General features: G+C 41.0%; 1 protein-coding gene across 1 annotated transcript in view; it reads left to right on the top strand.

The window, feature by feature from the left end:
• The window catches only part of LOC118251221 (chloride channel protein C-like), a 79,059-nt gene that overhangs the window by 20,370 nt on the left and 42,713 nt on the right, over positions 1–15,976 (top strand). The window contains exons 9-11 of the mRNA XM_035553153.2: positions 4,351–4,454; positions 4,957–5,128; positions 6,706–6,877. Of these exons, the coding sequence (XP_035409046.1) occupies positions 4,351–4,454; positions 4,957–5,128; positions 6,706–6,877 (448 nt within the window). The remainder of the gene's footprint in view (positions 1–4,350; positions 4,455–4,956; positions 5,129–6,705; positions 6,878–15,976) is intronic.

The raw sequence follows: 15,976 nt of genomic DNA on the forward strand, positions 1-15,976 counted from the left end.
AAACTTTGTCATCTACTTAGTACCTGGACTTAATGACTATGGCTTTTTGGATTGCTACAGGAAAAGCTCTTTTCCTCACCACAGCATCCTTTTTATTTCAAGAACTAAATGCTTCCAAAATGTTATTTTTAAAAAAAAAACTGTTTTTGTTCTAAAGAAAAACATCTGAAACCATGATAAATTCATGGCTTTTTTTTTTTTTTTTTTTTGTCAGTCTCTGAATTAAAAATAGTCAGGCTGATCCAACCTAGAGGCTAAACTGTCTTAATGCCAATTTTTCATTTGGTGTGGCTACAAGTTCTAAAGAGTACATCCTGTTGAAGATGGATAGATCTGAAGGGAATTAAACACCAAATTGTCATGGACTTTGCAAGGTCATGCATCTGCTGAAGGTAGTGATAATGTCAACCTGTAATAAGGTACAAGAGTGAACATGGGTAAGGAGGTCGTTCATTTTTCTCCTGTTCTTAGAAATTTAGAGAGAGAGTTATGATTGCGATTATGAGATTATAGTTGGGATCATTTAAATTTGGCTCATCTCAGCTTAATGTGAGATTTTTAATCAGTGACCCAGGGACAAGTAAATATCATTAACCTTTGAGTATCCAACAGGTAGGTAATAGGCACCCTTGCTGCTTTAAAATATCCAACAAGAACCATGTAACAAAAAAGATTGTGAGATGCTTGTTTTTGTCTTTTGTACAGATCCAACTCTTTCAGTGAAGTGTGTATATATATATATTTTTTTTTCTTCTTCTTCTTTTAAACCATAACATTACAACAGCTGCAGCTCCAGATGGGGCTGTATGTGGCTGTGCCATTATAACAGTACTTTCTTCTAGCATAGCTTATCTTCATGAATTTATGTTGGACCCGTGCTTGCAATAAGGTTTTATAACACTTCCAGCAACCCCTGATATACCTAGGACAAGGTGGACTAGGAGGTCATGGAGAGGCAAGAGGTGGTAAAGGAGCAATGGGCTCCTTCCCATTCTTCTTAGCAGGTCCTGGTGAAGCACATGCAGTGTAGCAGTGCAGTCCTCCTGTCCACACCAGAGACAAATCTGTCTTTAGGAGCAAAACAGAAATGTACAGGAAGTGGAAGCAGGGACACATGGCCTGGGAAGAGTACAGAGATGCAGTGTGGTTGTGCAGGGATGGGATCAGGAAAGCCAAGGCACGGTTGGAAATGAGCTTGGCAAGGGATGCCAATAACAGGAAGGGATGCTATAGGTACATTGCTCAGAAAAGCCAAGGAGAGCGTACCCCCTCTGATGGATGAGAAGGGTGAACTTGCAACCACAGACATGGAGAAGGCTGAGGTACTCAACAACTTCTTTGCCTCCATCTTCACTGACAGTCAGGCTTCCCAAGTCTTTTGTTTCCCTGAGCCCATAGATGGAGGCTGGGGGAGCAAAGTCCCACCCGCTGTAAGTGAAGAGCAGGTTCGAGACCACCTGATGAAACTAAACAGGTACAAGTCTATGGGGCCTGATGACATGCATCCAAGGGTCCTGAAGGAGTTGGCTGATGTAGTTGCCAAGCCTCTCTCCATATTTGAAAAGTCCTAGCAGTCAGGTGAAGTCCCTGGTGACTGGAAAAAGGGAAACATCACTCCCATTTTCAAAAATGGTAGAAAGGAGAGCCCGGGGAACTACAGACTGGTGAGCCTCACCTCTGTGCCTGGGAAGATAATGGAAAAGATCCTCCTGGAAGCACATGCAAGACAAAGATGTGATCCGAGACAACCATCATGGCTTCATCAAGGGTAGATGGCTTTCTATGATGGAGTTACTTCATCAGTTGACAAGGGAAGACAGACCAATGTCATCTACCTGGACTTCTGAAAGGCCTTTGACAGGGTCCCACATGACATCCTGGTCTCCAAATTGGAGAGATATGGATATGATGGGTGGACCATTCAGTGGATAAGGTGTTAGCTTGAAGGTAACACCCAGAGAGTGGTGGTCAATGGCTCTGTGTCCAAGTGGAGGCTGGTGACGAGTGGTGTCCCTCAGGGGTCTGTCCTGGAACTGGTGCTGTTTAATATCTTCATCAATGACATAGACAGTGGGATCGAGTGCATCCTCAGCAAGTTTGCAGATGACACCAAGCTGAGTGGTGCAGTCGATACAACAGAAGGAATGGATGTCATCCTAAGGGATCTGGACAAGCTTGAGAAGTGGGCCCATGTGAACCTAATAAGGTTCAACAAGTTCAAGTGCAAGGTGCTGCACCTGGGCCGGGGCAATCCCAGACATGAGCAAAGACTGGGAGAAAACTCATTGAGGGCAGCCCTGAAGAGAAGGACTTGGGGATCTGGTAGATGAAAAGCTCAACAAGAGCCAGCAGTGCATGCTTGCAGCCCAGAAGGCCAACTGCGTCCTGGGCTGCATCACCAGAGGAGTGGCCAGCAGGGCGAGCAAGGTCATTGTGCCCCTCTGCTCTGTTTTTGTGAGGCCCCTCTTGGTGTGCTGCGTCCATGTCTGAGGTCCCCAGCACAAGAAGGATGTGGGGCTGTTAGAGTGGGTCCAGAGGAGGGCCACAAAGATGATCAAGGAGCTGGAACACCTCTCCTATGAAGAAAGGCTGAGAGAACTGGGGATGTTCAGCCTGGAGAAGAGAAGACTCCGGGGTGACCTTGTTGCAACCTTTCAGAACTTATAAAAACGACAGAGAGCAACTCTTTGCTCAATCAGATAATGACAAGACAAGGGGGAATGGTTTTAAACTAAAAAAGGGAGATTTATATTATAGATTAGAAGGAAATTCTTCACTCAGAGGGTGGTGAGGCACTGGAACAGGTTGCCCAGAGAAGCTGTGGATGCCCCATGCTTGGAAGTGTTCAGGGCTGGGTTGGATGGGGCTTTGGGCAACCTGATCTAGTGGGAGGTGTCCCTGCCTATGGACAAGGGTTTGGAACTAGATGATATTTGAGGTCCTTTCCAACCCAAGCCATTCTATGATTCTATGATTTACTAAATATACTGATTTCAAGCTGGAAGAGTTAGTGGTACAAAAGCCTGTACGTAAACAAATTCTGCATCTCTGTGCTTATTTCTTCCTGCTCAACCATGTGTTTTAATTGTAAAAACTTTCTTCTGTTGTTTCTCTCTCTGCTACTTTGACATCACTGAAAGTTTCAAATTACCTCTGAGATGTGCTGGTTTTTGTGTGTACTCCTTTACTGGTAGTAAAGACATTGTTTGTATGGAACTTGAGGTTTTGCTAGAAGTGGGTTACACAACCATTTGATTTCTCAAGCAGGATGGAGTAAATAAGTTTTTTTTATTTTTTATTGACCATTATGAATTTGGAATATATTCTCTGAGTGGTTGGATTAATGTAAAAGGCAAATACAAGATAGGGGAAGTATCTTGTGTTCCTCTGGTTGCCAATCTGCGGTCTGGAAGAAATTTTCTTGTACTAGATGTTGGCTGCATTTTAAGTTTCCCTTGTAGTTCTGAGCAGGGATCAGGTGGGTCAAATACCACAGATCTCTGGCTCATTGTTCCAGGAACAGAGTTCGTATTGTTACTGTTTGGGTTGTGGTGATGTCGAAAACATGCTGGATACCTCCCAGACTCAGAGAAGGAAGTCATACCTGCTTGGAGGACACAATTACTCAAGATGACCGAGACTGAGAAAGTGTACAGGAATGGAAGTGCTGTACCAAAAGTCTGGTTATAGTCAGCATGATAACCGGTAGTCTGAGTTGCAAGTTTTCCAATGTTGAAATAACTGGTGCCAGTATTTACCAAGGGAGAGTTTTGAGAATGCACTGGACAAACATCTTTTAGGTGTGGTTTGGGTACAGCCTGCAGTGCTGTGGGAGATGGGAACCTCTGAGTCCTTCCTGATCTCTGTGGTGCTCTCCTTTACTAAACTGTCCATCTGCAGATGCATTTGAGAGCTTGGGATGCTGTGCTTACCCACAGAAATGTTCATCAGGAGTGACAGAATTCTGGTCTGTTGATCCTTTTTTACAGTTACAATGGTACAAGATCAAGGCCAGGCTGTGCATTTTAAACCATACTTTTCCCCCTGTTTTCCCAGTTTTAGGTAGTGCAATGTGATTCCTGATTTCAGAAATTTTGGTTTTCAGCAGCAGAAGCTTTGTGCAGAGGAACATGAACATTAATAAACCAGGTTTATTAATTTCATGGAATAATTAATAAATTGATCTAGTAAACTAGATTTATTAGTGAATAAAACAACTTAATCGGGAGATGAAAGGGAAAGTAGGCTTTCTGTGTAAAATTTATACCTAATAGACACATTCTGTGCAATCATTAAGGTTAGTTATATTCACCCATTTAATAGATTTTTTGTATGTTTTTAATGTTTAAGCAGAAATCTGTTCAAGAGGGAAATTTCAGAATATGGTTGTTCACCAAGCACATCATGGATTGGTCCAGATGGAGTCAGATATTCTAATCGAACGTTCAATCAAGGTAAGGTGAGCTAAGTGATTGATACCAGAGAACAAACAATGTATGTAACTGGATGTGATATCCAAGTATATTTACTCGTAATGTAGGTTTTCTTCAAAATAATGTACCCTTTTTGACACATCCCTTTGGAGGGATGTGTCAGAACTAAATCCCATATTTGATCCCAATACCCTGGGAAGTTTCTGAATTATTACCTCTGAAAAGTATGAGGAAAGAGCCCTGCTAAAGAAGTACCATTGCCATTCCCTGGCTTAACTGGTTGCTGTTTCTCCTTGTTTAGTTCAATATTAATATCACACAGCAGACTGGAAAGAACAAATTATGTTCCTTGTTTTCCTGAAAACGCCTCAGATAACTTGACATGTCAACTCTAACTAACTGATTTATATACTTTACTGACTTTTGTCATGCTTAGGCAAATGAGGACTAATTCAGCATGGATTTTTGTAAGGGATCCTTTTATTGTTTTGTATCTCTCCACATCTCTTCCTCTGTGTTGCAGCTGCTGCGCTTCTAGTTGAAAATGGGAAGCAAGGGATCACATATCTTTTTAAACGTGGGACTCATGAGGAATTTGGATACACATCCCTCTGCACTGCTTTGGCATTTTATTTCATCCTCAGCTGCTGGACTGCAGGTTCTGCTGTTGCCAGTGGCCTGGTTATTCCTATGCTGTAAGCTTTGCCCATTTTGGTTTGAGCTGTCTATACAAAAGGCCTGTGTTGAGTAGCAACAACCTGAGTTGTAAGCTGAAAGGTTGGCAATAGCAAAGCTATAATTGCTTGGAGGAGGTTGCATAGGTGGAACAGGATGGTTTGCTTGGAAAGAGAGGCTAAAATTGTGGAAAAGAATGAACAAAAATCATCTGAGAATAGCAGTAGAAGGATGATAGCCAAAACTGTGTACTTTCCAGTATAGATCATTTGAATCCTTTGGGGACCCAGAGAGAGCCTTGACTGCTGGCTCCATCTCTGTAACTGTAGAAATACCGGTTCAGATCCAGACTTTTCATCTGTTTTTTATGCACATAATAGCCTGAATCTTAATCTTGGACATCAACACCCTAGACTTTGGAGAAAACTGCTGTTAGGTCTTTTGTTGTAGTTTTTAGAAAGCTGTGGTTTTAAGAACTCTGCTCTAATCTGTAATGTTGAGAGATTTGATGTTGGATATCAAGGAGGGTGGGTATCCAGCATGATGCAATTCAAATACCAAAAAAACTCTGAAAAGAAATTTGTGTACAACCTCCTTTCTTTGCCATACCCCTGAGTAGCCCCTCTTTTTCACCTCCTATCTGCTCCAAGCTGAGGTCTAAACCACTTTTTGATATGTAGGAATTGTTGAAGCATAGCAGTATTTGTCTGTGTAGATACTGATAGTCAAGTCTTTCAGCCAGCTCCTGATAAGCTAATTTTTGTAACCATTTTAGAACTGCACCTATCAATAGAATGAATCAACTGTATGAATAAATGGGAGAGAAAAAAAAAAGAGAGAGTAATAGTGCAAGATGATGCTCCCCAAGTCAGATAATATATATCACATATGTGCCTATATTATATATAATAATTATTCACCGTTCCTGGAAGGTGAATGCCTGTACAAATCCAGTTCATGGGCTGACACTTGGAAATGTATATTTAATTGCATATGGAAGTTAAATGCTGTGTCTCACCCCAGCAATTACATGTTCAGCTGTGCTAAATTTTGGTTTTGTTTTTCAATATAGCACATGGCTAGTTTGAGGACTCCTGGGTTCTCTTCACAGCTTCATTCCTGCTTAGCTTTGGGCAGGTCATTAATATAATATCTATTGCTCCATTTCCCCATTTGTTATGTGGTTGTAATATTTTACTTGCCAGGTTTATGGGGCACAGGTAGACTTAGTTTTAAGAAATTATATAAAGCTGGAGCTCTAGAAGTGTTTCTTCTGTTTGTTTGTTTTGTGCGTACATCTGTAATCCATATTTTTGACTGTATTCCTGTAAGGTTTATTCTCATTTACCTTTGAACAACATTAGGCAACACATGCTGATAGTTCTTTTTCTTCAAATTATAGCAAATTTGGCAGTTTCATGCTAGTGATTGGAACTAAGTAATCATTCATAATAAGGAAGGAAGCTAGGAGCTTTTTTGGGGAAAGGAGTTGTTACAGAAGTTTGTGATTAAATCTGGGACTAGCAAGTTACTAGAAGCACTTCTAGAAAACAGGATCACTGGCAAAAAGAGTGGTCTTTTTTCTTCTTACACACAGGTACACAGGAGCTTTGTATGGCAGAATAATTGGTTTGATTCTTGTTTCCATTTTTGGTGTTCAAACTAATGAATACGGAGCATGGATTGATCCAGGTCTGTTTGCTGCCATTGGAGCTGCCTCCTTTTTCAGTGGAGTGTCAAGACTAACTATCTCACTCACCGTTATAATGGTAAGTATGTTAAGTTTTCAGGTGTTTGTGTGGCCGAGGTTGTGCTGAGCTTTTGCTGCTGCAGCTAAATGAACCATAGATGGTGTCCCACACACATTGGACCACAGAGAAATAAATTCTTGGCCTAGTTATTTCTAGCTTGCCGGGAGAGGCAAGGCTTCCCTTCCCTTCCCTTCCCTTCCCTTCCCTTCCCTTCCCTTCCCTTCCCTTCCCTTCCCTTCCCTTCCCTTCCCTTCCCTTCCCTTCCCCTCTGTTTTCTTATTTTTCAAACATCTTCTGGTTACAGAAATGATAATAGCTTCAGCAGTTTACAATCAAGGAAGCAGAATATACCATCTCTGTTTCTTCCAGATTACAAAAAAATAGTAGGCCACACTGCCTGGCTTGTGAATTGACTTCTGTGAGGGGCTGAGGGTCTTGTGCAGTGCGCCTTTTTATTTTGGGGCTGAATATAGACTTCTGGACAGTGAGAGAAGGATTTGCAGTAGTATAGACAAGTGATGCAAAGGGAGGATTCCCAGGTCCCTCTGATAAATTTATGCCTTATAGACTTCAAATTTTTGAGATTCCCTTGCAACACCCTCCACATTCAAATTTCCTTCCCTCCTCCTTTTATAGCAGAACACTTTGAGTCTACACTGCAATACTTTCAAAGCAAACCTCTGAAAGTTGAAAAGCTAAAGAAGGTGCAAAGAACAGCCTTTTAATTAGAGAGGAGGTTCTTTGAGCCTCCCTGATTGCAACACCTGGCAATGGTGAGTTGTAAGGTGCAGCTGAAATTCAGCTCAATCAACACAGAAGTTATTTTGAGGTCACAAGGGCAAGCTTTCACAACATGGAAATTTCACCTATGACTAAACCAAGTCCTGGCTGCCTCTGCCCAAAAAGATCTCATTAAAATCTTTGCAGATGTCGGAATTCACCCAAAGTGACCAAGCGGGGATTTTCTCTCCTAGTACACTGTTGCGCAGCATTTGATAAAGCAGCTGCTTATCGGCACTAACTCAGAGCTGGGTTCATTTTAGTGATAGGCTGTGTAAATTGTGTAGGAAGCATTTTTGTGATACTTTAACTTGAAAGTGGTGTAAGTGCATAAAAACTTGTCTATTGTGAAAGAATAATTAGAATGATTATGGAAACACTCCTCCTTCAGTGTCCTCGTGATATTTTAGTGCTTGCTTAGCCTTTAAGAACAAATGTACTCTGTTATTTTTGCTTATGCTATTGCTATTAGGCATCTTTTGGAAGATCTGTATAATTTGTTGGCCAGCTATGACATCTGTAAGACTCAAAGTGGGGAAAGCTGATGCCTGAACAATAGGTGTAAGTTTCTGAGAGCTCCAATTGCCACTAACTGTAATGTCTCTTCTGAAGTAGAAGAATTTTTAGCCTGAATTTTCTTGCAATAACTCAATAAATCTTAATTGAAGTATTGTTTATAAAACATTAAGTTAGGGTCTTGCTGCAGATATAGGTCCTTAGGGGCAAAAGCAGCTGATTGACATCTTCCTTAGCTTTGTGCCCATGAGGCTGTGCTTCATTGCAGGGAACTGAGAGGTGAATGTGTGCCAGAACACTTGCTGGTCTTGGATGACAGAACCACATTTAATTCAACTCTAGTAGAGAGGAAAAAAACCTACATTTTATTTGCTTCAATTTTTCTCTGCCTTCCCAATTACCTGCACTTTTTTTTTTTTTTGTCCAAGTTCCCTGAGCATGCATGTACAGCATGTGCAAAACAATAGCTGGAAACTGTTAAGAGAACTGTACAAAAATCAGTTGAAAAGGCACTAGAAAAATGATTAGGATTGCATTGCAATGTGTTCTGAATTCCCCTAGGTGTCATGTTATAACTCTTCTGTGCCTCTCTCTGCACAGGGAGATTGTGTTTCAATTCATGTTCATCCAAGATAAATAGCTGCATTGCTTGAGGAAATATTAATTTTTGAGGAGAAAAAAGGTCTTGGACATGACAATGCAAAAACATAATTAAAAGGTTGTGCCCTCAAACCATAAAATGCACATATTTTTCCTATATTGTCTGATGGGTTCAAAAAGAATTGAGAATGTTTGCTTTGGCTTTTCACACGGCCTTCCATTTGGAAACAGTTATGAGTGTGGGACTTGCAGTGAACAGGTTTGTAAAATGCTTCCTTTTTTTTTTTTTTTTCTCATGGCAGACCCCACAGGCATCTGCCCACCTCTTCTTTCTTGGCTGCCTTTTTCTACCCCCCATGCTGACACTTGACCCTCATCCTCCTCAGCTCTTTGTGGCAAACGGTAGATGTGGTGACATTTTCCTTGGCGAGCACGCGGTCCAGCCTTATGATGTGCCTTCCCGCAGCCTTCTGTCTCTCGTGTCTTTGTGTTGTGTGTCCTTGAGCTTCGTGGCTCTAGATGTAGGAAGAGGAATAGCATCTTCCTACAAGGTGTGGTTTGTGTCCAGGACATTCTGTATTTCTATCATTCCTTTTGTATTTTTACCTCTCAATCATGCTGCCTTGAAAAGACATCACACTGGCTTGAAGAGAAAGGACGGTACTGGGCTAGCCTAGAATTAGTGTTCTTATCCAGTACTGGTGATGCTCCTATGGACAAGCTGTTCAGCAGCCAGCCTCAGAAAGAGGCTTGATTTATACCGATTTGGATCCTTTGACCTATGAGTTGTCTTTCTTTTTGTTCACACGTGAAGAAAAGTAGCCTTGATTCTCTCCATTTTCCTGCCAGCTCTGTTCAAACAGAATTAAAGCAATATATCAGTTTATTGGCCTGATTTATTTCTCAAGATCTTTACTGATGGATATGGGAAATGTGATAAATTGTGAAAAGGTTAAGACTCAAAAACCTCCTCTGAGTGTGAAACACTGAAATATCAGTCTTTCAGCAGATGTAAAATAAAGGAGAAAACAGCATGTTCCTTAGGATTTGGACGGGGAAATGCCATGTCATTGTACAAGCCAGAGGAAAATCTACATAGGGGAATAAATTGCCTAAGGTCCTTCCTTCTCTAGCTAATGGCAGGTGTGGCTGCTATGAATGAGTGGCTGGTGCTAACGAGCAGTATCTTGCTACTGAAATAAAATGACCATCTGATGGTGGGTCAGAGAATTATGAAAAGTTAATGGCAGAAATAACAAGCTGTATGCAAAGTCAGCTCATTCATAAGGCAGTATGGAAGGATCAGGGATGAAGGTTGTTTGTGGTTTCTGCCCTCTGATGCCTACATCAGGACAGGCACAGTGGCAGAGCATGGTACATATTAAACTACATTACTGTATGTCCTATAGTTTGGAAATTTCATATTTTTTATGTGTTTTTCATCAAAAAATTAAAATGAACATTTATTTTTTTGGATAATTTGGAAGCCTCAGTTGTAACGTATACTTCTGACATGCTTCACAGCAGGGATACAGGTCATCTTGGATAAGTGCAATGCAATAGCTGTATCAGCAAGTAGCAGCAATTAAGCCCTAACCTCTTCGCTCTCTCTGAATTTCTTCAGTACTTCTAATTCAGACAAAATGTGCTTACCTCAAATTGTAGGCAGGATATATTGCTGCAAATTCTGTGGCTAGGCTTCTCACTTCCTCTGAGAGAGCGACTCTCAAGAAGCTTAAGTCCTTTCACAAGAAATTTAGAGTGTCAGCCATGGGCACTTATTGTAGATATGAGAGGCACACCTTGTTTTACAGGTATGATGTAAGCTGTAACACAGGCAACCATGTGATCTAACTAATTGGAGGAAAGTTACAGGATGAGCAGAATGGTGATATAAGATGTTAGAAAAGTAGGCATAAGACGTTTAAAACACATGTAAAATCTGCCTGGTGTCCAGGTTTTCACAAGACAGCTGTGTTGCCCAGTGTTTAAAGGATACAAGCTTGGCTTGCATATGTTGTTGCTAAAGAGAGACAGTCAGTGGCCAGAAATTGTCATCAGTTTAAATTTTCTCCTAAGTGAGGCCTCAGCTAAATATGTGAGAGCTCTATTTTACAGGTGAAGGTGGGTAACTTCTACATTAGCTGGGCAAGAAAATTGTGGTATATATTACACTTGGATATTTAATGTTAATGTAAATGTTAATATGTGTACATTCTAGGATTTCTTCTCATCTAATGGGATGAAAGAAAAATTCAGTATAGCTGTACCTTTTGACATGCTGTGAGCAGTTGGACTGTGCTATTTTCCACCACAGCTTCCTCCTCTATGCTGCAGGAGAGCCATGGATTGGATTGCTAGTAGCTGTGTCTGGGGCTCAGTTGCTCCCATGGCAGGGGGTTTGGAACTAGGGGATCTTTAAGTCCCTTCCAAACCAAACCGTTCTGTGATCCTACAGCTCCGGCTGCTCCACTGGCACTGCCCCACGCTCCTCCTCTTGCAAAATGCTAGTGCCTCTTTGCCTTCTGCAGCCCCCGCTTCTGTTCGGATGGGACCCATTCCCACCACCCGGGCCTCCTGCATTCCCCTCTTCCCTTCTGCTCCTTGAGCTGGGAGCAGTGATCAGAGCGAGCTCACAGGATGTGCAGCAGTGAAACAGTGCTCTCATTTGGGTGCTCTTTTTCACCCTCTCTTTTGCAAGTGCCCCAGGACTGTTGTGCTGGCAACAAGGAGAGCCTGCAAAGGGAGTTGCATGTTACTCAAGGAAGTGCTCCTGCAGAAGTGCAAAGTGTCTTCAGTGCAAACTGTGCCTTAGGTGAGACCCGTTCACTTGCTTGTAGGCTTCTTAGCATCTTGCTCTAGTAAGAAAAGGGGACAGTAGGAATACACTTTGAACAAGCTGACTTCAAGTCACCCTTAAGTCCCAACTACAGAGCATGTGCTTTTCTATAATGTACTTGTCATTATTGTAATGTAATGTGTTTCCCCTAGTTCACATCTTTTTTTTTTTAAATTTTTTTTTTTGGTAAATTATTAAATGCACAAAATGAATGCTGTTTCAAAGCTGGGCTTGCTTACAGGAGCCCTATGTTCTTCCTGAGTGGAGGAGCAGCTAACCCCCAAGCAAGGGGCTCAGGAGCTATGGCACTGTCATGCTGTGGAGTGGACTTCAGGAAATGGAGGGTTTTAGATTTCAGTCCGTGACAGCTTTGCAGGGCAGGTCCTGAACAGCAGAATTAATAGAACACAAATAACTACAGGAAATGCATGATATTTTGCAAGATGACAGATTAAAGGACTTAATAAACCTTCTGGTCTTAAAACAAACCAGTCTTTATTTCAGCACATAGAATGTAGTGTAGCATCTAGTTGAAGAAAAGGGGGTTCCCTTCCAAACTCAGAGTGCCATCAAACTGCCATCTTTTCATTGGTAAGGATTGTCATTCAATAATGTGCGAGGAGAAAACTTTTCTGAACACCGAGGGTGCTTTTGGTGTAACAGCAAGCAGGAGAACAGACTGATTTGAAATAAATCAATTTCTTGTTCAAGTGAAAAATCTTATAGTCAAGTACAGCAAAAGTTTCTTCAATACCTAGCTTTGTGGTGGGAGTGACTATAAACATTGAAGTCTGCTGTAGGTTGCTTTTTCAGCATCACCCTGTTTAGAATGATTACAAAAAAAATCCCTTCTACTCTATTTTTGACTGAAAATTAGGATTTCAGATTTGTTTCATGAAAACCTTGGATTTTTCATCAAAAAGCTGAACATTTGAGAAAACAAAATAAAGCAAAAGCTATTTGAAATATCTTGCTATGAGCTTTATTGTTTCATGTTATCATTTCTCTGTAATAGATGAAATACTTCTCATGAAACACCAAAGAGACTTCCTTAGAATGTTCTAGGAAGGAGGGGGCAATGCATAGTGCATCATTAAAGATGTAGTTGAATCTGAGAGGCCAGCCTATATCCAATTTTAAAATTCTCATGAGACACCACGATAGCATTCCAAATCAAAGCTTTTTGGATTTTAACCTAAGAAATACTGCTCTATAGGGATGATAAACAATTTGTCAAGTCACGGGAACATTCCATAAAAAATGTGTGCTTGTAGGGAAAAACAGAACAACCCCCTTTTTTTTCTGGATGGTAGCCTTGTGAACTCAGCCCAAGAAAGTCAGAACAAGTCCCCTCTGATTCATTCATTCATCATCCGTAAAGAACTTCAACCATAGGACAGTGGTTAGTCTGTAGGTAATTCACAAATTCGAAGAGAATCCAGCTTCATCTCTCATATAGTTGCTTCAGCTTTGGCACCAGGTTTTTGTCAGTAAAATAAATAGATATGCCTGAATTATACATGGATTCAATTGGCATTGAACTTTTAGAAAGTTCAGTTGTGTATCTGAAATATTGAAATGGAGACTGCATTTCTGTTTTAAATACACACATTGGAAATGAGGTTGTAATGTGAGAAGATAACATTTTTATATAGTCATTTTTCTGGCTCTAACTTACAGTAGCTTTCAAGGTATTTTATAAATAAAGCGATCTAGTGTATTACAACATAGAATTGTACATATGGGACATGTAACACAAACCTTAATGAAAGTTCATGAGAATTTAATGTGCAGAAGTTATTTTTAATTCACAGTATCTTATCTGTTTTCATTTTTTTTTTTCAAATTACAGAATGCATTTGGGCTGTCTTATGTGTTAGTTCTTTGCCAAATTTAATTTGTTTCCAAATTTCCAAATTAAAGTCATTTTTCTGTTACACTGTCAAGAAAAGCATCTGAAACCATTAAGTTATATTTTTAACTTAAAAACCTTCAGAATATTGCCAATAGTATTTTTTCCAAACTTTGTGAAAATGATTTATCTCTGGGACAAAAGCTACCACAGTAAGCCTACCTCTTTTTTTTTTTGTTTTCTCTAGCCTGAGGGGTTTATTATCATCTTAAATTAGAAACCCCATGTAACCGGCTGCTCTAATGAATGGGGGCTTGGGGCCAGAAATCCCTGTTTGATTCTTGGACCCAGTTGAAACAGGAGCAAGTGATTATACAGCCCAGCAGCTGCTCTGCTGAGCAAGGTCTGTCGGTGGGAAGGAGACGCCTACTGTCGGTCTTGAGAGAGGCAGATCCCCAAGGAGGACTGTGTCCTCCTCCCCTCTGTCCAGATGGGCAGGATGTGTTTTGTTCTTGCAGTTTCAACATTTTGCCTGTTTTCTTGTTTGTTTGTTTTTCAAGAGGAATAAGACTGGGTGTGGGACACAAGTGATGGTGGCAGTGAGTACTGGTAAAAGGTGCATGGTTGTTGTAAGCAAGACTGAGTAGAGGCAGGCACAGGGGGAAAAAGCCGTGAAAGCGTGTGGAAAAGGAGAAGCATAGTACAAAACAGAAGCACAAATGGTAGCCAATGGGACATGTCCTAAAGGTAGCTATTCTCTCATTTTGAGATATGAAAGAGTGATAATGAAAGAACTGTTGAGTGCATGAGGACGTGTCTCAGGCCAGCCTGTAGAGCCAGACCTGAGCTGCTTTCTGGCATCTCTAAAAGAAACAGAAAACCACCCAAACTGTCAGGTTGTTGTCCACTGGTGACTTCCGTAGCCTCTGGTGCAACTTCCAGAATGGCAGGCTTTAGAGAGGAAAAAGTTGCACGGTGTTAGAGAGAGTGACGGTGGAGTTGTCTGGTGATTCAGGTCATATATCATGAAGACCGACCTCAGGCTACTCTCGTTATACCACTCCCACCTTATGTTCTTCCTTACTCTGACCTTTGTTCAAAGAAAAGAGAATTTATTCGAAAGGCTCAAGTCGTATTTTTCCCTTTCTCCTCTTTGTTTAGCAGGGTGTATGCAGTACTGGAGAGGGAACAGACAAAGAGAAGGAAAAGAACTGACAAATACCTCCTTTGGCAGCACAGACCCTGGGAGACCTCTGGCCGTGCCTCCCTCTGACTTGCTCAAGACAGAAGGGCGCGAAAGGGACATTGGACTCCTGGGGCAACCACAGCCTGGTGCTCTGGAGAGAAAACGATATGGAGCACATGGCTGCCTATGGGGAGAGCCATTTCTGTGTGGGAGTAATGACGGCTCTGGGAAACAGGTCACGTCAGCATCTGTCCTGTGATGTTGGTGCAGATGAGACAAGATTGTCACGCTTACTTTAGAATGAGTACATACTTAGGTGCTTTCCTTACCAGGAAGCATTTTTTTTCCCTGCTGGTCAATATGATGTGTACTGTAGAGTTCCTATGAAAAGGGCAGGAAATGGGATGTGCTCCCTCTACAGTGAGGTTCAAGTTCTTCTCTCTTCTACACCAACACAGCATTATAAATGCTTAAAAACAGTTCAGTACAATCACTCCAGCAAGGTTACTTAACTTCAAATTTAGTTTTGCTCAGTACCATCCACATGGCTAGATTCTTCATTTTAATTCCCTAGGAGAGTGTCACATGGTTGATTTTTCCACCTCGTTTTGTTGGAAAAAGAAAAGTCTTTTGGAAAAGTGGAGACAAATGTAGTTTTTAAGATTGTTCATATCATGTTTCCTTCAAAGCAGGCAAAGGAAATGCCTAATTATCTGGAAACTCAGTTGGCAGGTTCTTCCCAGTGCTAGACTGTTCAATGCATCAGCCCGTCACACTTAAATACTTTAGGGCTCACTTAACGTTTTTGATTACACCTGAGATGGTTCACAGAAGCTGTTTTGACAAGGCCTAATTTTCTGTTACTAAGCTGTCTGATTTTTTTTTTAATGAAGAGTTTAAACCCTAGTCAAAACAATTTCTCAAAATCTCTAAGGCTATAGTTATTCATAACAGGGTAAGCATTGGCTCTGCTTATTCTACCTGTCAGGAGGAGCCCAGTGAGTCTGAATGGTGAGTTTAAAGGTGTTTCCTAATCTGACAGTAAGCGGTCACATTTTAACAAAGAAAGGGAGATGTACAGTAGTGTTCTGTTCATTTTAAACCCAAAAAGTTAAACCCAACCGTTTATATATTGGAGTAACAATGCATAATCAACAAGCTATTGTATACATTAAGTCCTATTATTTTCTGTTGAATGTATTCCAACTAAAGGAAAAGCACTGTGTATTTTTCAGCAGTAGCCTGTCTGGAAAATGAAATAAGTGAAACTACTCTCACAGAGAAGGGGATGGGGAACCGTTTCAGGACCTCAGATTTCGTAATGTACTTCTTTAAGAAACTAGA

The sequence above is a fragment of the Cygnus atratus genome, chromosome 2 (assembly GCF_013377495.2).
Source record: "Cygnus atratus isolate AKBS03 ecotype Queensland, Australia chromosome 2, CAtr_DNAZoo_HiC_assembly, whole genome shotgun sequence".
NCBI lineage: Eukaryota > Metazoa > Chordata > Aves > Anseriformes > Anatidae > Cygnus > Cygnus atratus.